Raw genomic sequence first — 22,359 nt, forward strand, 5'->3', positions numbered from 1 at the left:
CTGAGCTTTCCTCTCGTCAATAAATACACTGTTACACATGACCTATCTGCCTAGATGGGTTGGGTTGTGTGTATTCACTTGCTCAGTGCAATCAAAAATATTTTCACAGATGCTATTGCTCAATTCAGTCACTTGGAGGCAGTGGTGTTTAATATATATATATATATATATATATCTTTTCTCTGAACAGACCAGGCATGGCAATCTAATTAAATGCTAGATTAATCATTAAATTATTTCTCAACATCAGATGATTCAATAGTACCATTTGCATAACTTACATTTACTTTTTTAAGATTGGATTTGTGCTTTACGTGAGAAGAACAGAGTCCTAACCCCAGCCTGATCTAAAATAGGGTGTGGTATCACTCTGGCCCAAGGGAGGGATAGTAGTGAGGCGGGGGGGGGGGATCTCATGCTGGCAGACAGGTGGTGTTTAAAAATACTTAGTTCTGCTGTTCCCAGACTGGAAAATGAATGAAACTGAAAGCAATACATTAGGAACCATGTAAAGCCAACATTGAAAACAGGCTAAATAGTGTTGTAAGGAGATTAGTGTTTTTACAGGTGTTGTAAACGTTTTTTTATTTTCAGTTCTGTAATCGGTCACCATGTTCAGTTACAAATAAATGCTTTTTCTTGACATTAAGCTGGGACATTTAATGTCATTAACAGAAAAACAAAATGGATTCTGACCTAAATGAATACATTCCTATTGCACTTTCAATTGCCTCTTTGGTAGTTAATGGATTTTGTACATTCATGATCAGTTATTGGGCAGAAACTCATGCCAAATAAGAAATGTATTAAAGGTAACTTAATGTAAAATGTCACTTTATGCGTTAGAATAACTCCCAACCACTTTGTTCATTTGCAAAGGAAATTAATCTTAAAACCTATGTTCTTCTCAAAAGGAATGTGTTAAATGGCTAAAAGATAGCATATCTGGAGGGTGCTCTTCTCACCGTAAGACATGGAGTTAAGAACCATTCAATATGTTTTTCTCCATCTCACAATCATGAGGTAATTGGACTGTTTGGGAAATAAATTAATATAACTTTGCATAACTGCCTCTGACAAAAAAAAAAATCATACAACAGAATATTTTGAATGCTGAAAAGATGTGCACTTCAAAATGATACAAAAATACAGACTCATACACACACGGTGCCTTCGTGCGTACTCAGGTTACTGCAGCCAGCCTCCACTTCGGAAAACACAGTCAAGCCAGCATCCGCGTTGTTTTGCGGTGCGCGAATATCCTATGCATTACCGTAGCGGCCTGGAAAAACTGCCTTCAAAATAAAAGTGCTTACTCAGTCAATGACAAGTATACCAAACATATTAATATGTACTATATAGGCCTAATGTGATCAATAATGTAAGACAAACTACGTATAACTACCACATTATAACTGAGTGAATCTAAGTTTCAAAATAAAAGACCTTTGAAGTCTCATATATGAGCTATCATCCCTCTGTTTTTAGATAAGAATAAAACAAAAACTGTCCAGTATCAAAGACTAATATGACTCCAGGGTGATAGCAGGACAACCCATCTAGTCACTCAGAGAAAATCAGGACAATCTGATGTAAAGTTTCAAAATTAAATACATTTGAAGTCTCATATATGAGCTATCATCCCTCTGTTTTTAGATGAGAATAAAACAAAAACTATCCAGTATAAAATACTTATTTCACTTCAGGGTGATAGCAGGACACCCCATCTAGCCACTCAGAGAAAATCAGGACAATCTGATGTAGAGTTTCAAAATAAAAGATCTTTGAACTCTCATGAGTTATCCGACTGAACAAAACGTGATCCGTCTCTTAAATGTGTATCAACCACAGACCTTATTTTCAGCTATTTTCCAAAATCCCATTGCTTTTTTGTAGAGGGAACCGGAAGTGGTAAAATGATGACTGACTTCCGGGTTTTAGGACGTGTCACTGTGGCACTCTAAAGGTGGACGTTTTAGAATGCAATATCAAGACAGAGACATTGGAGATGCACTAGTCAACCTGACATCCACGGCTGACCTTGAAGATTTGACAACTATCAAGGTCATTCCAATACCTGATGATGGTGTCCAAGAATACATCTTTACCGTCTGTGAAGAAGCAGTGTCTGCTCAATCAGACGATACTGACATCTTGTGCACACCCTCCAGCTCAGTCTCTACAAGAACTCGTACCTGCTGAAATGATTGAACTGACACAAAAGGCCAACCTTGTTCAAAGATTCCAATGCTAGGGATTGAACTGCATTTTTCGTTGCTTAATTGTTTTGGCCTCTGTATGTTTCATTTGAAGTTACTTGACAGATTCTGGTAATGCTACTTAAACCCTTCTTAATGGCTAATACATGTTTATCTGAAGTTGTAATTAAGAGCTGCAGAAAATATTGTTGAAGTGTTTAAAAATGTAAAAAAAAACAAGATGTAATGCTATCATTCTAGTCTTTAATTAAAAGTCAGCCAGGTTTAAACAAATGCATTACATATTTACATTTTAAAGGAGCGATATGCAAGCTAGTTTAACATGTTCATATGCATATCTGTGATGTATATGGTTAAGACTAGAGTTTTGTAAAAAAAAAAAAGTCAAAGTGATCTTGATTTACCTTTATTTATTTTTTACATAAGTGCAAATTGGTTGCATAATTTACTCAATTAATGGTATTAATTTATTGATGTATTTATTTTTAATTAAAAAAATATTGTATTTTATAAAACAGAATAGGTGATGCATATTTTAAAGACATCCCAATAAATGTTAAGGTCTTCTGAAGAGAATATTCCTTTATGTGAACTGAGCTAAACAAAGTGTCAAAATGTAATTTGTTTACAGTAAACAAAACACAGTATTGTATTGATGTACATTCAAGTTTTTGCTTTGTAATAAAAGAAACATATTTTAAGCTATAATAAAAAATATTGCCTGCAACAAAATGAAGTCTTTTTTTAAATTTGTTTTCACAAACTTAAAAACTCTACTTAGATCTAATATAAATATGACGTTAGTCCAAAAGGAAAAATGAAGTTATAACAAAGTAATAAATGTTGTGCGGTCTTCAGAATGAATCATCTTATTACTTTGTGTCAATGTAAATATATATCTTAGACGGAAGCAATATTTTTTACTTACGAGTTTCCTTTTTTAGAAATATTGAACTTAATCAACCTTTCCACGATATTCTTATTTATTGAGATGTACCTGTATATAGATAGATAAATGTATCTTTTGATAAATGAACCTTCTTGTGCTGCGCTCTGGTGCCCACCAGGGGGCAGTAAAGACAGGCAACTGTAAAAGACAAAACAACATTACGTCACTTCCGGGCAGGACACAGGTGATTAGAAACGTTAGGAAACTGAAACTGTAGAAAGCTGCTACGTCTTTTTAGACGAAATGGCTTTAACGATTTACAGGCAGTCACATTAAGAGGTGAGCATATTTATTAAAGCGTTCATTTCCGATAACGTTTCAATTATTGTACATACGAGTCAGAAAGGGACGGTCCTGAAGTCACCGGCAGGTTAGCCACGTTACATTAACGTTAGCTTCTCTCCATTCATTGCCGAGCTGTCAGTTCGGTTACTTGGTGATTAGCAGATAGCTAGCAGGCTGTCTCATCTGACTACGCATGAACCTACAGTCTCGATGTAAGCAGACAATTGTTGGGCTGTAACGTTGGTGGTTAACAGGTGGCTATATTACTTTCTATAAGCAGTCGTAACTAACATTGATATAACTAGCTAACAGCTAGTTAATTTGGCTAACTCTCAAGCTGTTAGTACTTTATAAACAGCTGCTGCTAGCTAGCTAGCAGGAGTTCCCTGCTTCAGCAGTTTGGACACATTCCAACTGCTAATATGTCAGAAGAAGGGAGTAATACACGATGTCCCTATATTACCTGCATCCTTTCCATTCCATTACAAAGATGTACTGCTCAGTGCTCCTGATTACAAATTAGATTAAAGACATCGGGAGACACAGTATATACTTTCCATTACTATACAGTGCAGCAAAGAAGATGGAGGTACCTTTCAAAACAACACATTGAACGAATGAGCATAAGCTGCAAACATCAGTATACAAGACAAGGTACAGACATATAGTTCATTCACAAATATATAGCACAAAGCCAATACAAATACAACAATTATAAATAAATGCAACCAAATGTAAATGTACCCTCTTAGACTAAGGATAATACAAAACAATCTGATTTATATAGTACTTATTTGCACAGTTTTGGTTATGCTGTAATTCTGTGGGACTGGAAGTATTTCAGTGTGATTCGAAGTAGTTGTAAGTGATATAATAAATGAAGGTGAGTAAAAGGACGTGGCCTGCTTTTAAAGAAGGCAAACAAATACGAGAGATTATAGTTCTGTAATTGCTCATTATATTTAATAAAGTATAGACAAAACAAACTCTTTGTTTAAAAAGAAAAAAAAGAATAATCCATGACAGGTTCTGTTTTTGGTGAATATAATATCAATCAAATCACACTTCTGTGTTTACAAAGAGTTTACAAAGTGTGTTCTAGGATTTAAACTACAAGTACATCGAAATAAAGGATATACTGAACAAAATGTAATTGAAATGTCTTTGTGTTGTTTTGATGTAGTAGAAGAAACTAAAGAGGGAAAGCCATGGCCTGTGCCCAAGTGCCACTGGATGAGCAGCAGGTGACTGAGAAGGGCCCGCTGGGAAAAGAGCAGACACTGCCTGCATTGGTGAGTCATATCACATCATCTTGTACAAAATAACAGTCAAAGAATCACCTTTCACAAGTCAAGTTGTATCAGAAGGAAAACATGTGCCTTTTGTTTCACATCAGCACCCGGCAAGGAAGGAGGACCGTTTTTTTGTGCCTTACAAATCCCCTCCAGAAGACGGCTCTCCCGCTGAGGTGGAGGAGTTTTTGGAACATGCCAAATTCATCACAGAGGACCTGGAGTGGCTGCTGGCACTGCCCCATGACAAGTTCTGGTGTCAGGTGAGGGGCCGTTATCATTAAGATACAATATCATAATACTCCTTTGTCAGATCAAGTCTGAAATGTATCGCTCTATTTGCAACATAAACAAGGACAAATATTAAGACAAGGTTCAAGAAAAACACACATTTATCTATTACCATCACTGAAGACTGGGATTTCAATGTAGGATTGACTGTTGCACAAACAATGCTTTAGTCCAGGGCTGTCGACCTCGCGCCACATCAGCATTATGGTCGCCCTTAAAGAGCCGGTGGTAACTTTGACACTATATAAATATATGTACTCGTTATAATGTTACATGATTGCCTATGCATTTGATTATTATTTGTTTTAGTCAAACTAGCTCTGAAAGCAGAAGTCTAGGGAAAATATTTTCAAGCAGATATTCAACAACAATTGTAAAATGTATTTAAACAATTAGTTCATATTGTATATAGGAACACACACTCACATGTATCTGTGTTATTATAACATAAGTCCCATGAATTTATGAGATTATAATAGCCCAAATATAATAGGCTTATATTTTGTTTGTTTACCATTACACAAATATTTTCAAGCACAATTTAGGCGCTTTATTTATCATTTGATTGAGTCGATAATAGTTTATAAATGTGAAAGCCGAGACAGAAAACCCCCTGTCTGGAACCCCGTCGTGGTACGATCAGCCTCATTCATTATTTGAAGGTTATTTTTAAATTGTCATGCTGCCTTTACAAGTTTCAAAAATGTATTTATCGTCAATGCTGCTAGAAAACACCTGAGACGCTTCAGTGCGCATGTCACAAAACTACATGCATTGTGGGACTTGTAGTTTATGGACACTGTTCTGAATAGTTTGATAGAAATTATATTTTATCTCGCGTGCCACATAAAATTATGGGGTGGGACTAAGTTGTCCTGCATGCCTTGAGTTTGAGAAGTTTGCTTTAGGCCAGTGGTTCCCAACCTTTTTTCCCAAGAGCCCCCCCAAATGACTCCTGTTGGAAATTGCGCCCCCCCCCCCCCCCACACACACAAGGGGGGGCACAACAGCGATAATTCAAGTTTAAAAGTCTCAAAAATGCTACAACTACGGTCACAAACTGGATGAATGTGGAGTATTTTGTTAAAGGAGGATGAAAGCGTAATCAAGGAGCACTGTTGTAGTGACTTTGATGGTTATTGGACTCAGGATTAATTCATTTGGATTCCCGCTGAATGAAGAAATTAAAGGACGGCGCAAGTGGAAACAATTCACAAAGGGATTAAACTGTTTAAAACACATGCTCAAAGTAAACTGGATTTTGCCGATGTTTTTATGTGGATTAAAAAGTCGTAAATAATCTACAAAATGGAGGAGACCGATCTGATCGGAGCAACTGTGACAAATAATCCAACTGAAACCGGCATGGACAATGACTATGTTTTTAAAAATGCGCTTATCCAGAAAAGCCCGGTTTGGACACTTTACGGGCAGAAGAAACATTTCTATTAAAAAAAGAATTATACATTTCTGTCTTGTTATGCCTTTAATAGCTACTAAGTTGAAGTAAAAAAAAAAAAGTCTAAATATGATATTTGGCCTCAAATCATCTGAGGCCTGGCTCCCCGCCTGCGACCTTTGGCGCCCCCCCAATGGGGGGCGCACCCCCCAGGTTGGGAACCGCTGCTTTAGGCTAACCTTATTCAAACAGGTAGGACCCTGTATCTCCTTTGATAATAACATATATTCATAAAATGGCTGTTCAGTACGTAGTTGGGGTCAGAGATCATTTTGTTGGCCAGCCTCATCATGTTGTTAGCTAGGCTGATTCATAGTAAACCTCTCATCTCCGTGAGCCACAAAAGTGTATGGCAGCAGAACAAAAAAACACTGTAGATTGAGTCATGACCTTCTCTGCTCCTTCTCCTCCATCAGGTGGTGTTTGATGAGACTCTGCAGAAGTGCCTAGACTCATACCTGCATCACGCCCCCCGCGGCCTGGACCTGGCCACCATGCCCTCCTCCCCGGCGGTGGCAGACATGCAGCGCTGCGTCCACAGGGCGGTGTTCCTGACCTTCCTCAGGATGGCCACGCATAAAGAGTCCAAGGTAGGAGCTGCAACCAAATGTGAAGAAAGAATCATTTACTGAATACTAAAAAGACCAGTTATAATTTGATTTGTAAACAGTTCCGACAGCACTTTTGTATAGATGTAACACTTGCTGACTCTCCCTTCTTCTTCAGGAGAGCTTCCTCACTCCGTCTGTGTTCGGAGAAATTATCTACGAGAACTTCCTTTTTGACATTCCCAAATTTCTGGATCTGTGTGTGCTCTTTGGGAAGGGCAACAGCCAGCTGCTGCACAAGATGATAGGTGAACTTTTTATTACGGTTCCATTTGAATCATCAGAGGGTATTTTGATGGGAAATGTATCCATTAGAGCAGTGGTTCTCAAACTTCTTTCACTCATGTACCCCCTTTGGAAAAAAGATTCAGCCAAGTACCCCCTGATCAGCGAAAAAACTATTTGTTAAGGAAGAAATGCCTATATAAAGAGGTACAGCGCTGCACCATCAGTGTCTGATTTATTAAAACAACAACTTTGTAACTGAGAAGCAAAAATGCTACATTTCAAATGTTTACAATCCATCACTAAATTCACGGCAAACCAATTTTAACATCATGCAATAACACTAAGACGACATTAGTTGCATTGAACTAACTTTTGAATAAGTTGTTCTTACAATGTAGTGAAACATGGCCTTGAGCTTCACTGAGGATCTTTGTCATTCTGACAGGGAGGCAAACTGCAGTTATTACACTTCACGTTTTGAAATGTGTAACTCTGTTCATATAAAACCCACACTGCTCAAACTTCGTTACTTTTCCTAAAATTGGTATATTTGTATATTTATTTATTTTGGGGCGTGGGGAATGAAGAGAAACAAATATGAGCATTTTATGAGCATGGGATTTTGACCCCTCATATAAACATATGCATAATGCTGCGCTATACTTTGCTTATTGTTTAGGTCCTTTTGAAAAGCAGGCAGTCATATCATTAACTAGAACTAGCTAGATCTGATAGATTTGGACATAAACGCGAGTGAAGTCTAACCGGACGCGAGAGAGAGATCAGAGATCAGATCAGCTGCTGCTGACGGAGAACACGCAGCTCTGCATGATCACAGCTCTGCCTCTGTGACGGATCGTTGAGCCGAGCAAAATACATTAAGAGTTAGACCAAACACACTTAGCTAGTTTATCTACTCTGGAACTAGCTAAACTAGTTATAAATATATTTATTCTTTACTGTCGGGTCACTTATTACAGGTTCAGCGAGCTGCACGAGACTGACGGGCTATCAGGAGAGGGAGAGGAAAAGAGAGCATTCCGTTTATTTTTCCCATTTTATTATCCAGAATTACTGTAAACTTTTGAATAAAGTAGTTCATCTACTATTAGTAGTTTGTGTAAATTCATTAATTATGCTTTTTTTTTTTCATTAACATAAAATAAATCTCACGTACCCCCTGCAGTACTCCAACGTACCCCTAGGGGTCCACGTACCCCCATTTGAGAACCACTGCATTAGATGAATAGATGTGGTGAAGACTCCTCGCTTTTATGTGTTCACTCTTTGGTTACTTTGATATTGGGTTTCACTTTTTCAGAGAACATCTTTACCAACCAGCCGTCTTACTACGTCGACCTGGATGAGACAGTGCCCACTGTGTTACAGGTGAGGTTATGATTACAAAACACAGCTGTATATTTATACGAAAAGTGCAGTAGAAACCTCCGAAAAAAATATTGCATTTTATTTTGACTTGACATATTATGCTAATTTCCAGGTTCATATTTGTATGTAGTTTCTCTACTGTGACGTGTTTACAAGCTTTAATGTTCAAAATGCTCTTTATTTTTCTCATACTGCCTGTGCTGCAGCACCTCTTTTCACCCTCTGTCTGAAACCAGAGCTCGGAACTCTTGCGTGAAGTGCGCTGCTCGGCTGCGCACCGCGTCTCAGTTGCTCCGTCCGTCCGTGTTTTGTTTTTGTTTGTTTTGTGCTTGTTTTGTGCTTCTCTTCCTAGACTTCTCATCAGCATTCAACACAATACAAGCAGACATCTTGGTGTCAAAAATGGCCAAAATGGAAGTAAATCCATACCTGATTTACTGGTATGCTGCTTTCCTCACCAGTAGAGAGCAACTTGTGAAGGTTAACAAAACCCTGTCATCTGCCATCACAACCAATGTAGGCCCCCCCCCCAGGGGGCGTGAGTTCAGCTGTGCTCTTTACTCTCTACACTGATGATTGTCGTACCAACACACCAAATGAAGTCATCATTAAGTACTCTGATGATACTGCAATAATATCTCTGCTCAGTAACACAGACGACCCTGAGCTGCACCAACAGGCTGTACATCAGGTGGTCGAGTGGACTGATGGCAATGCTCTTGAGATCAACACCAAGAAAACTGAGGAAATCCTTTTTGGCTCACCATCTGACTCCTGGAGGAGTATGTGGGAGAGGGAGCTTTGGGATGTTTGCCTTTGCAGACCATTAACATGCACACAAACCGATATAACATACTACAGGAAATGGAAAGCCAAAAAAAAGCATAATAGGGCCTCTATAAAATATTAGCAGGATGTCATAAATTAGGATTCTAGATTATTGTAGTTTTTAAGTATTATAGTAAGTATTGTAAGATGTTATTAAAAATATATTATAATGATGTTTGATATTTGTTTTCTGTACCAACTATTTTTGATGGAGTCTAAATAATACGATGTGGACCCAGACATCTGTACAGCACCACAAGACACATGTTTTTACTTTAAACAAATAATGCGCAGATATATCATTTGCTATTGGATATTGCACTAGTAGTGGATGTTGAGAATTCAATAAAAACTCTGATTAATGGAAAGAAATCAAAAACTCACAATTTTCCAATAACTGCACCCCGGGCATTTGAAAAGTGTTGTATATAATAATAATAATAATTCCTTACATTTATTATAGCGCTTTGAGCACTGGAAAAGCGCTATACAGATACACATTACACATATTTTGTTATACATGCAATGGTCACTGTGGACAATACTCACAGGAGCAAGGTCAGGTGAAGTGTCTTGCCCAAGGACACAACGGCTTATGTCCTACAGTGACTTTGTCAATGTCTCTCCTCTAATTCTCTCTTTCTGTTATTCTCTCTCTCATTGCCCTTAGATCTTCGACACCATCATGGATAAGTGTGGTCTCCACTGTGAGGGGGCCGCAGCCATGGAGCCGATGAAGCTGAACGCACACAAAAAGCCCACTGCCATGACCATGAGCCAGCAGGTAACACACACACACACACACACACACACACACACACACACACACACACACACACACACACACACACACACACACACACACACACACACACACACACACACACACACACACACACACACACACACACACACACACACACACACACAGATACTACGTATTGTAATATCCAGTATGTATGTGTTCTTAAATACAAATATAATTCAGACTGTTCTGGCACGGAGACAAATCTGCAAGAGTGACTATTTATGTCAAAGTAATTTAATGAAATGTGTCGTTATATATAAGGTGAATGAGATTGATGAATGAATCTGGCTTTCCTTAGAAACTAGGCTAACCAGCACCATAATAATAAGACACATTATTATTATTATTATTATTATTATATAAGGCCTGCCCCTTATTCCATTCTATGAAACTGGGTTTTTAAAAGTGAATTTAGAGATACCAAATCATAGAAAGTTACATTGCTGCTTCGGGCCATTGATAATAAATGTGGGTTTTCTTTCTCTGTCCCAGGATCTGGTAGATCTTGTTCTGTACCTGTGTGACTCCACCACCACCATCCATGCCTTCCTGGACATCTTCCCTGCCGCCTGCTCCTGCTTCCACTCCCACGGCTTCCTCAGCAGGTAACCAATGGACTGACCCGGTAGTACCGCAGCCGCACCTTTCACCAAAGCGTCTCACCACCACTTTGTTTTCATCTCTCTTGCAGACTGGTCTCGTTTTATGAGAGCGCTGTGCCCGACCTGGAGAAGGCGGTGAAGAAGAGGAACTTTGATGCTACGGGGTGAGTTTCTGCTGCATTTATATAAAAAAAAAAAAAAAAAAAAAAAAAAAACGTCATTAAAGCCAAAAGATTGACACCCACCCATGAATAATGTCCCAAACCATGCTTTAGTCTTCAGGAGGACTTGTGGAAAAGGCTGTCCCACTCCTGTCGTAAGATAGTGGAGATGGCCCAGCTGCTGCTGCATCACACCTGCCTGCAGCCCATCCTGGAGGGGTGAGACGTCCACACTCTCTACATGCATCTCAGCAGAATTGACATCCACGTGCAAACATTAACTCGCCGCATTTGTTCTCTTGCAGGGGCGAAAACATGCAATCATGTGCAGAGGAGCTGCTACAACATTTCACATCTTTTTTACCTGAGAAAAGGTAGAACTACTGGTTCTGAGGGGTGGGGGCTTGTCTCACTTTTTCTATCTTCTAATGCAGCATCTCCAGTCACTACTTTGACCTCACACATGTTTACTCTGACTGCTGGCATCACAATGTAGCTGTGAGGAAGTGGAGATGTACATTCATGCCAATAATAACAATCTCTCTTAGAGGCCGCAGATATTCACTTTTACCGTCCTGTTAGTCGAAATATAGAAAATGTGAACGTTGGATCTTTGTGTTTGACGTGCAATACAAGGCACAGCAGCTTTTACGCATGATAACGGATGGTAACGCCTGATGCCGATTCTTTGTTTTCCCCTGAAAGTGGGCGGGGCGATTATTTGGCCGGGCAGTGTTGAGATACAATAACAAAGTGCATGATGGGATTTCCTTTTTCTTTGTCCCCTCAGGTTCTTGTCAGACTTTGATGAGCAGTTCCCCATCGCAGACTACATCAGCCTCCTACAACAAGCCCTCCCTGTCATGTATCCTTCACCGCTCTACAGGAAAAAAAAAAAAAAAATTCTGAATCGGTTTCGACCAGATAATAACCATCTTTTCAGAGTTCATGTTTTTGTTGAGCGAGTAGAACAAATCAAGTCAAATTAGGGATAAAGATGGACCATGCATTTTCTGTTTGCACCGGGTGAAATGTTCTCTTGAGTGTAGGGGCAGCATTTGGTTGAATAGGAGCCACATAGCTGATGGTTCTGTGCGCCACCTTCTTTTTCCAACTGATTCCATGAGGACAGAGCACATGCCTCGCAGCAGGAGGAGGAGAAGCTTCTTTTCAACCTTGTGTTTTCCATATCATAACAAAGCGATGAGAGGAAGCATATGACGGTGGGGCTATTTGGTGGAACGATTATATAGTCGCACAAACAACTAATAAAAGCCTGCACACCTTCCGGCGCAGACTGAAACTCATCTCTTTCGACTCCACCTCGAGCGATAGAATTACTAAGAAAGAACTGCTAACAGAGCACTTATATACTAATAAAGGACTGGCTTATCTAAAGCCAGTTGAGTAGCAAATACTTGGCTCTATGAAACCTGATGTACTTATATGATTCTGTTTTCTTCAAGGTTGTGTCTTCCTGGTCGAATGTACTTATTGTGAGTCGCTTTGGATAAAAGTGTCAGCTAAATGTAATGTAAAATCCATGAGGGCAAAGCTAGTCCATCATACAGCAGCGGTGATACGTTGTCACAATACTACTGTCAAAGAAACAATATAAAAGCTCTGGGAGCATTTTTTTTGGATGAAATGCTGGGAGGACGCTCTGCCCAGTGCCCAGCCTGCCAGACAAAGGCGCCATGTGGACCAATCAGCAACTATTTAGAAAATCAATTGTGTAGGTTTATAGAGCCTATATAACCACATCAGATTTGTGTTGGAGCAAATCAAGCCACATGTGGGACAAAGATGGATAAAACATCTTGTGTTTGCAAAGGTAGAAATGACATTCAAATGTTTGTTCTTGAGTGGAGGGGCAGCCCTTATACGCCTTTTTAATCTATATCTAATCTTTAATATATCGCAATTGGTAAGATGCATATTGCCTTTTCAATAAGATCAGGTCAACCACCAGTTTTAGTGGAGGGATATTGAGGATGGACGAATGTTCTCACAGCCATACTGTAATATTAGCAGCGGGTAATGTGATGTCTGCAGTATTGATGGTTTATTTCCCCTAACGACCTGCTCCGATCAGAGATGAGACCCGGACCTCCTACCTGCTGCAGGGGGTGCAGAGCGCCTGGGACTCAGTGGGCCACCGGAAGCCACACGGCAACAGTCAGTATCAGGGAGCAGCGGGCGGTGCTGCTGAGGCCCGACAGCCAGAGAGAGGGGGGGAGGGCCTGGGGGGGGCCGAGGCCATGGTGGACGCCCCCCGAAAAGGGAACAATGTTGTGAGTTCTCTAATTGTTATCATATATCTCATAAGCAGCATGTCTTGCTTTGTTCAACAGTCAAAACATTCAGTTCACATGACTAGTGATAGTGACTACTAACGAGTGTGCGCATACACACTATTTAATGAACATATGGGTTCAACTTCTGAATTATAAAAATAACAAATGGAAGAAAGAAAGCCATGAAGCGGATTCAGGTCGGAGGCGTATCGATCCACACTTGAAGTATTAGCCTACAGAACGGTACAGTTTACGGGGAACACACACTATACTGCAAACTTTTATTTAGTTTTGTAACATTGTTATCCTGCTAGCAATCATTTGTAGAAATGTATTTTTTTATGTAAGGGAGTATTGCAGTAATGTAATCCGTTACATGTCATTCTTAACTCCCAAAGCCTGTACATATGTATATCTTTGTTAAACAAAGAAAACTCACTCTAACAAAAACAGAGTAGAGATCAATAAAACATATTTATCAGTACAACGATAATATTATAATCCATTTCATTAAACACTGAAATGACAGTAAGGATAATGAAGCCTCTGCTCGTGGTGTCCCTCTCAGGGTGCGGTGAGCGAGGCGGAGCAGGAGTCTCTGCTGACCTGCATCAGGGACCTGCTGCCGGACCTGGGCGAGGGCTTCCTGCTGGCCTGCCTCAAGGAGTACCACTACAACTCTGAGCTGGTCATCAACAACATCCTGGAGGACCGCCTGGCCCCCAGCCTGGACCAGCTGGACCGAGCCATGCCCAGGTGACCCCACACACAGGGGGGCCTTTACCTAAAAATGCTAATTATTTATTATTGCCACTTAGATCAGTCAACACATTGTACGTAATGGCCTAAGAGGCGGGACATATCTACGCAGTTGAGCAATCATAACAGAGCCGGCCAGCTAACCAATCAGAGCAGACTGGGCTCTGGTTTCAGACAGAGGGTGAAAAGAGGTGCTGCATTGGATTAGCTTGGATTCTGAAGTTTGGTAACAGGCGGTTCCTTCAATGATGTTCAACAGGCAGCAGATTATTGTTCAGTCATCTGTCCAATGAATTAGGCTAACTCACTTTTAAGCTAGTAGCATCAAGAACGTGTGTGTAAGTGAGAGCTTAAGTTGATAGCCTGTCCGTACAAGTTTAAACAACGTGTTTATCGCCTCAATATGGCAAGTAGAATTATACGTTCTGAAAGCCAACACTTTATTTAAAATCAACCTGAACCCCAAAATAACACAATCACAAGTTTTATTATCTCGGAACGCAGTTAAAATCCGTCTGATTTTGATGGAGAGGGGCACATGTAGAAATAATTGCTTTTAGTTAAAAAAAAATTCACTTATTTTTGCTGCTCTAATTTCTTATTTACTCCGATGGCGTTGTCATAGTAATGCACGCCCCTACGCAAATCACGTATAATGTATTGGAGCGCTAGCAAATCGAAAATAGGTTAACAAAGGAGTCCAATGGAGGCCTTTCAGGCAGGGGGGGGACTCGACTCCCTCTGGAGGATTCTTTAGGATTTTAATCTTTGCAGACCATTAACATGCACACAAACCTCTATAACACACTATGGGAAAGGGAAAACCCCCAAAAGCATAATAGGGCCCCTTTTAAGAAGATAAAACATTCAAATCTTCAGCATTATTGCTTGTTAAATGATATATATTTGATAACTTCAGTTAATTGATAACCTAAATTGCTGTTAATACTTTTTGGGACAAATTCCACAAATGATCAAATCTATTGCAGATGATTTGTAGAATGGGTTTGTGAATCATTTGAAGCTAAATGTGTCCTCAAAGCCGTGTTTGACTCCCGTTCTTCTTCCGTCCCTTCAGGCCAGTGGTGGAGCCGCTTCCAGATGTGCTGAACGTCAGATCCAACGTGTTCGATGATGACGAGTTTGACGTTTTCCGCAGAGACCAGGTGGACATGTCCCGCATCTGGAAAGGCAGGAGGTAAAATGAGCACGGAAAGAATACTCCTCTTTATGTGCTTTTAGTGAAAGCAAAGTAGGATTCTTAATAACGCTAAAATCATTTACATATTTAAAGAAAGCGGAAAAGGTGGGACTGCCTGTGATCTGCTCTGTGTTTATTATAATTCTTGCAGGAAAGGGGAGAGCGCCAAAGAGTTGCTGAACGACAAGCAGCACATAGCGGAGCAGAAAGCTCGCTACCTGTCCTACGAGACGGTGGTGGACGTGGTGGTCCTGGAGCCTGGAGAGAGCCCCGAGGCGTACGGCCTGGACGACTACGACGACGAGTACGACGACACCTACGACATGGGCCAAGTGGGAGCCAACGACACGGACGGAGACAGTCTGCTGAGCAGGAGGTACGGCACAGTGTATGAGGGGAAGGGGAACCTTTCAAAGAGGACATATTATGCTGCGTTCACACCAGACGCGATGCGATGTTTGGGGGCGGCGCGATTACATGTAAAGTCAATGCAGAGGCGCGGACAGACGCAAATTAGCTCCGACGGCAAGCATGAAGCGGTGGACGCGAATTCCGCGGCGCGATTGTACGGTGCCACGACAAACGCTCGAGTTACATTTTTTCAACTCAAGCGTCATATTCGCGTGGCGCGATTTCGTGGTAGCCAATCAGCGTTGAGGATCTCAGCCTGCCGTCACTGACGTTCAACCAGAAAACATCAGCCGTTAGCTGTTAGCTGTTAGCACACAGCTCCTCATATCTGTTCAGAAACTGGACAAAAGTTAAACAAGTACAAACCACAGACTGCCTGTGTCATGGCGAATACAGTCGCTGGTTTATTTATGTCTGTAGGCCGTTGTTATGAGTGTGGAATGAGCATATACAACTTTAGCTTAGCCTGGTCGATCCGATCTCCATTCAGAAAACACGCATTTTAAAAGGTTTTTCGCCTGTCGTCTGTCTGCAGACTTGTCAAAGCATTAATTCATGGTTTTTACTAACCGGTATCAGTATGTTGTTACTTCGGCACATGGGCGTAGGAAGCATCCTGAATGTGGGGGGGACATTTTTAAAGGGGGGGGTGTGGGGGTCACCCACCACGGAAACAAAAATAGATTTCCTGTATTCTGGTGCATTTTAACAGGTGGTTTGATACTTTTATGTGGCTATACTAGTATGAGGAAAATGATGGGTACATTTTGTAATTTCATCCAGTAGTAAAGAAAGGAAACATATTTGATTATTAATTCAGAGCCGTCTTTGAATTAATAAAAAGCAGTTTAAATGCCCATTTTTTGTTCATTTATATACAACAATAAATATTTGCGAGTGCATTGAGAGATATTGTTGTGGAGAGTCATTTATATATAAATCGCAAAATACATTTGTGAATCCTTCTGTGAGCATTTATTAATATTGAGACTGATCTGACTCCATACAGATGTTAAGTTCACCTAGGAATGGTATCATTGACTTAAATGTTCAAATAAATGTTGCTCTTCTGTCTATATTGGTCATATGATGCCCCTTGACTGAAATGCTTCCTGTTCAATATCCCACTGATTTCCTTAACATTCTGGGATGAGAGTCCACATCACAATTTACTCTAAACTGTCATTTCCCTTTCATCACTCACCTCAGCAACGGACCTCTCTCCACTGTCCCTGTGTTCTGCCTCTGACTCACTCTCAAGCGCCTAGATGTCAAGAGAGGTGGTGAAGTGATCATTATTTATTGAGCAGTATACTCTTTCACATTGAATCATAACAAGTCATACTGAATGTAAATACAACTGACTCTAAAGTAAGTCCCAGTCTGTGACCTTGGACATTTTAAAGACTCAAAGTCCCAAGCAGTAGAATATTAGCTAGTTTATGTAATGTGCACAGAAAATAAACAGTTAACTGAATACTGGGATGGAAATGGCCTATAAGCACTCAGTAAAACCTAAACAAAAAGCTTCTGAATGATAAGAAGTATAATTAAAACATAATGCACATTACCATTTTGAGAGAGAGTACCTAAGAACTCCTAAAGAACTACCTAAATAATCTCTCATCGAACTGAGGCTCCAGTAAAACACACTGACATCATGGTGTTTACATGAGCACAGAGAGATCGGGTTATTCACGTTCCCTGTTTACATGATAAATACTCGTAACCTGGCATTTCGATGCCTTTTCTCATCTAAACTATTCAGTATTTGTATCTCTCTATCATGACATAAAGACGAAACTCCTCTCCAGAAGTGAGACGCCGCCCGGCGCCATCACTGTTAACTGATTAACTGCTACCAGCTGATGACTTACTTTCCTCTTCTGTGAAATGTTCTTATGTCCATGTTGTCTGGGGGAGAAAACATATCAAACCAAGAGATCGTCAGCTTTGATTTTTGCTGTATTAACAATGTCCTGAACATTTGGTGTGTGTGCCTTTACTGCCTTACCTCCGCCACCGGCATCGCTTCATACAACAGATCTGAGCTGTCCAACTATGGCAACACTCCTTGAACATGCGCGCGCTCTGTGAGAATCTGCCTTGGTACAAAGCAGCAGTGAAAACATGGTACGGAGTTTCATTGATTTGGGCATTCTCTCAATAAGCAAGTGGAATGGATTTGATAGTGAAGCACCGACACAGCGCTCTACAGAGTGAGGCGAGTGGATAGACCGATTCACGGACTTTCCACATGGTAAAAGTGGGGGGGTCTAAACTAATCATTTGAAGTAGTGGGGGGGACTTGTCCCACCCTCATATAATTTTTGGTCGCCCATGCTTCGGCATCATTTAGAAACGTGTATTACAATTTAATCACAGTAAAATAAGTTCATTTTGTTGTAGTTGTAGCCCCCCAGCCAGCGAGTCTTGTTTGAATGATGCGAGTAAACACAGCTGGCAGCCGCGGTGAAACTCGAGCGTTTAGAGCGATGCGAATATTCGCATCGTGTCCGGTGTGAACGCAGCATTAGGCTCACACTCTGAAACCAGAGTCTGCTCTGATTGGTTAGCTGGCCGGCTCTGTTGTGATTGTTGTTGTTGTGATTGTTCAAAACTGCTTAGACATCCCACCCATTAGACTATCATGAACAATGTGCTCGAGTGCTGGCCAATTGAAGCGCAAGTGTTACATAGTTATGTTACAGAAGTAAACAAAGGAGTCTAATGTAGTAAAAACCAAATGAAAGAACTGAGTGGTCATTGGCTAGTTGCTAACCGGGTACGGCCAGGAGGGGGGGTGGACTTTGGTTCCGCTTCATACAGTGTATTCTATAACTGACATGGACCATGTCTAATGGCATGCTGTCTAAATGAGGAATATGATGATTCTAATCAAATGCTTTTCATTTGAACTTTGTGTTTCCTCGCAGGCCTTTCACTGTCCCACAAATCCTCCGAAAAGGAAACAAACCAGAATTTGAGGAGGAGGAGGAAGAGGAGGAAGAACCACTACAGGTACCTACTGAAATAATTCCATGATGGCAGATCCAACATTACAGAAAACTTATTTTAGACCTAAAGCTTAGTGATAAGATTAAAATGTTTTCTTCACGTCTTATCGTTACAGCATTTTTGCATTTTGCTTAAAATGAAGACCATATGCAAAGCGCAGGAATGTATTTCAAACATACCATAAATAATAAACTACCCTCTGCTGGGCAAGGCACACAACCTGGAGCCGCTAAGTACAGTTTTTGGTGTCCTTTGTGCCTTTTCCAATCTCGTGTTGACTTGTGAATCTATTTTCATTTCAGAACAACGTAAACCGGGACCAGTTTGTGCAGGACCCGGCTCTGCTGAGAGAGCGGGCCGACGCTCGAAGAGCGGACATGCATCAGAGGAAAGGGTAAGACTCTCCAGCTGGAAATCCATCCAAGAGCATTGTTCATGATACATAATGCTTCTCTAGACTTGTCCTCATCCTTTCAGTCAGGTTTATCTTCTCTTAATGAATACGGAATTGAGGTTCGAGGATTGAAGAGCCCTCTAATGCAATTTAAAATACTAAATACACTTCATATCAAAGGATATGATCTGAATGGAAATACAAAAAATAGCAAATCACAATAAAAAGCAGTGACAATGCAGTACTTAATTTCGAGAACATTTAGTTTTGACCTTGCTCTCGCTGTATTAAATAAAAGTCCTGTCGCTCTTCCACTACTGCTTCCCTCCACACTCTGTTCACTTCCCTCCATCCCTCCCCTCCAGTTTCCGGCCGGAGCCGCGTCCCAACAACGTGGTGGGCCAACCCAAAGGCCAAGGACAAAAGCAGGAGACGGTTGTGGACCGACGCAAGAAGGAGGCCAGCAAGGGCCGCGGGGCTAACCACAACCGCCGCAACATGGCCGACCGCAAGAGGAACAAAGGCATGATCCCCTCCTGAGCGGCAGCACGGCCCGCTGCGAGAGAGACCAAAACACAAGAATGGAAGACGGAAGGTGGCGGAGGTGTGAGTCAGTGAAGGGGAGGAAAACCTGGGGGCGGGGGGGTTGTTCTGTGTTAAATTTGGAGCCTTTAGTTGTCCCCTCCATCACACCTCAGCCCCAAGGACGCTGTCTTAGCTCAAAGGAAAAGCCGCCAAAGGTTTTGAGTTGTTGGAAAGTTGTAGTAGTTTGCGGACTTCCTTCGGCAGGCGTTGTGATCAGATGCTGTCTGATGCTCTGCTTTTAGTGCTGGAGCCCAAAGGACTTTCAGCTCTTCGGTCCAACTGATTTTCTTTTTTATAGCTCACTAAAAGCCAAAGTCCTGAGTGTCAGCCAGAGACTGGGGCAAAGAATAAGACATATTTTTGCCAAGTAACAAATCATTTATTATTAAGATAGAGTGAAAGGTTGAAGTTCCTTTGACTTCATCAGAGAAGCAGAACAGGAATAAAAGGAGGAAGTGTCCAGGGTTAAGGACTCTCCTCTGTAGCTGGAGGAACAGTTCCTGACCTGCTGAAGTCTGGACATCAGTGCTGCTCTTACTCATCCTGTGGGCGGAGCCGGCTGCACGCACGTCGTGACATCGACCCAGTTCACACCACTGTTGTTCAGACTTCAGAGAGATATAGAGAGAAAACCCTGATGTTTTGGAAGCACGTGCCGTACAGAGGGAACCTCCGACATGTGACCATGATGCAGAGAATATTTTCTATAAAGAGAACAGATCTATCAGAGCATTTTGAAACAAAGATCTCATGTAAATGCTTTTTGAAGTTGACATTGAAAATCTAAAACAAACGTAAAATAAATACAATATAACCCTGTTTGACATCCTTCGAGTCATCATTTAATCCTTTTCATTTCACAGTACAAGGCGTTTCTGACTTCATCAGAGCATGGATGCTCGTGATGGGAATTCCGGCTCTTTTTAGTGAGTCGGATCATTTGGCTCGGCTCACCAAGAAGAGCCGGCTCTTTCGGCTCCCAAGCGGCTCTTCATTTTACCACATATTATACCTTTTTATAATTAAATCAAATGTAGCCTTGTTTTCACCAGCGTTTCTCAAAGTGTGGGGCGGAGATGTGATAGGTGGGTCGCGAAAAAAAAAAAAAAATGTATTTATTATTTATACACTGGTGGAATATCAAAACAACGGCACACCCGGGGTGCAAAACGTATAAATGAAAAGCGACCCTCTACCACACAAAACAACACCAGATAACCCAATTTGTGTTCTTTGAAATTGAAAAGGATATTGCATTGTGTGTGTTACTTTCGTTGCAGTTGTATGTCTTAAGTGTAATTTGGCATGCTTTTATTTTGAAGGCAAGTTTACGCTGTTGACAGTTGTTGTTGCTATGGAAACAAGAAACGTTTCACAGGGCGGAACTTGACATAAAGTCCGCGATAATAAAGCCCACCCATTTAGAGGGAAGATATGATTGGTCAATTGTACTGTCATTTGACATTACTCTCGTTCAGTTATTATAGCTGGCCCTCTGTGAATTCATAGCTGGACGTCCAACAGCTCCTGTCTTCACAGACTCGCAGAGAGGAGCTTCTTTCATTTAACCCTTCACATTCAAACAGAAACTGAATAGGCAGATTCAAAGGATTTATTTCTTTGGAAATGTTATTTTAAATACAATTTAATCAAGTTATTTGTGGTAAAACTATTGACAAATATTACTAAAAACATATTTAAAAAATATATATAAAGAAAAATATAATTTGTTTTAATGTTTTTAAATATTATTTTGTAGAATATCTTAGGCCCTCAGAGACAGGCTCGACACTGGTAAAAATATCTCATACACACGTGTGAAACGCTCTCACAGACACACACAACAGCGTTGCAGTCGGGAAGAAAAGCAATGTGGAGCGAGAGAGCAAGAGAGAGAGCACACCTTTATCTATTTAATAAAGTTGTACAAAATAAAGTAAGAAATCATTCCAATGTGTACTATAGGACAGTAAAAAGTTTAAAAGGGGAGTGATTAGTCAAATATGCATAAATAAAGAAAGAATGCTAACTAGGAACATAAGATAAGAATAAGTTTAAATGATTTGTTGTGATCATATTCTAAAGATGTTTGGATTATTGAAAAGTATACAGCTCCCTTTCATCTGAGTGTTGAGAGCTGTATCCATAAATTCATGTTGGGCTCAAAGTAGGGCTGCTCGATTATGGCAAAAATCATAATCTCGATTATTTGGGTCAATAATTGATATCACGATTATTAAAAACGATTAACCATTTACCTTGAAAAACATCAATTTATTGAAGAAAATAATTTGAAAAGTATGTTTTTAACAGTTGATTACCCTGAACTTTAAGTATAATTCAACTGAAAAACCTATTAAAAAAAATCGTTTTATTTCGATTATGTTGTTTTCATAATAGTTGCAAGCCAAAATCGTAATTGCGATTAAAATACGATTTAATTGAGCAGCCCTAGCTCAAACTGCACCAGATTGATGCATTCAACTTCAACATTTAAAAAAAATCTTCCTGGGGGTGCATGCCCCCGGACCCTCGAGGATGTGACGTCCACCACCAAATAAAGCAGGTTAAAATA

At 40.5% G+C, this 22,359-nt stretch overlaps 1 protein-coding gene across 2 annotated transcripts; it reads left to right on the forward strand.

The window, feature by feature from the left end:
* The first annotated feature begins 3,336 nt into the window (after positions 1 to 3,336).
* ascc2 (activating signal cointegrator 1 complex subunit 2) lies at positions 3,337 to 20,603 on the forward strand. Of its 2 annotated transcripts, none has more exons than XM_034091157.1 (19): positions 3,337 to 3,447; positions 4,637 to 4,745; positions 4,850 to 5,008; positions 6,912 to 7,085; positions 7,222 to 7,351; positions 8,653 to 8,720; positions 10,219 to 10,332; positions 10,849 to 10,961; positions 11,048 to 11,122; positions 11,234 to 11,338; positions 11,425 to 11,493; positions 11,910 to 11,984; positions 13,215 to 13,413; positions 13,985 to 14,172; positions 15,254 to 15,373; positions 15,528 to 15,752; positions 18,724 to 18,808; positions 19,108 to 19,199; positions 19,565 to 20,603. In XM_034091157.1, exons 2-19 carry the CDS (start codon positions 4,662 to 4,664, stop codon positions 19,737 to 19,739), a joined length of 2,250 nt encoding a protein of 749 aa, XP_033947048.1. In that variant the 5' UTR covers positions 3,337 to 3,447; positions 4,637 to 4,661; the 3' UTR covers positions 19,740 to 20,603. The 2 variants fall into 2 exon arrangements, with proteins under 2 accessions (XP_033947048.1, XP_033947049.1); XM_034091158.2 differs by lacking the exon at positions 3,337 to 3,447 and adding an exon at positions 3,610 to 3,707.
* Positions 20,604 to 22,359: the final 1,756 nt, after the last annotated feature.

Source organism: Pseudochaenichthys georgianus, chromosome 9 (genome assembly GCF_902827115.2).
Source record: "Pseudochaenichthys georgianus chromosome 9, fPseGeo1.2, whole genome shotgun sequence".
NCBI lineage: Eukaryota > Metazoa > Chordata > Actinopteri > Perciformes > Channichthyidae > Pseudochaenichthys > Pseudochaenichthys georgianus.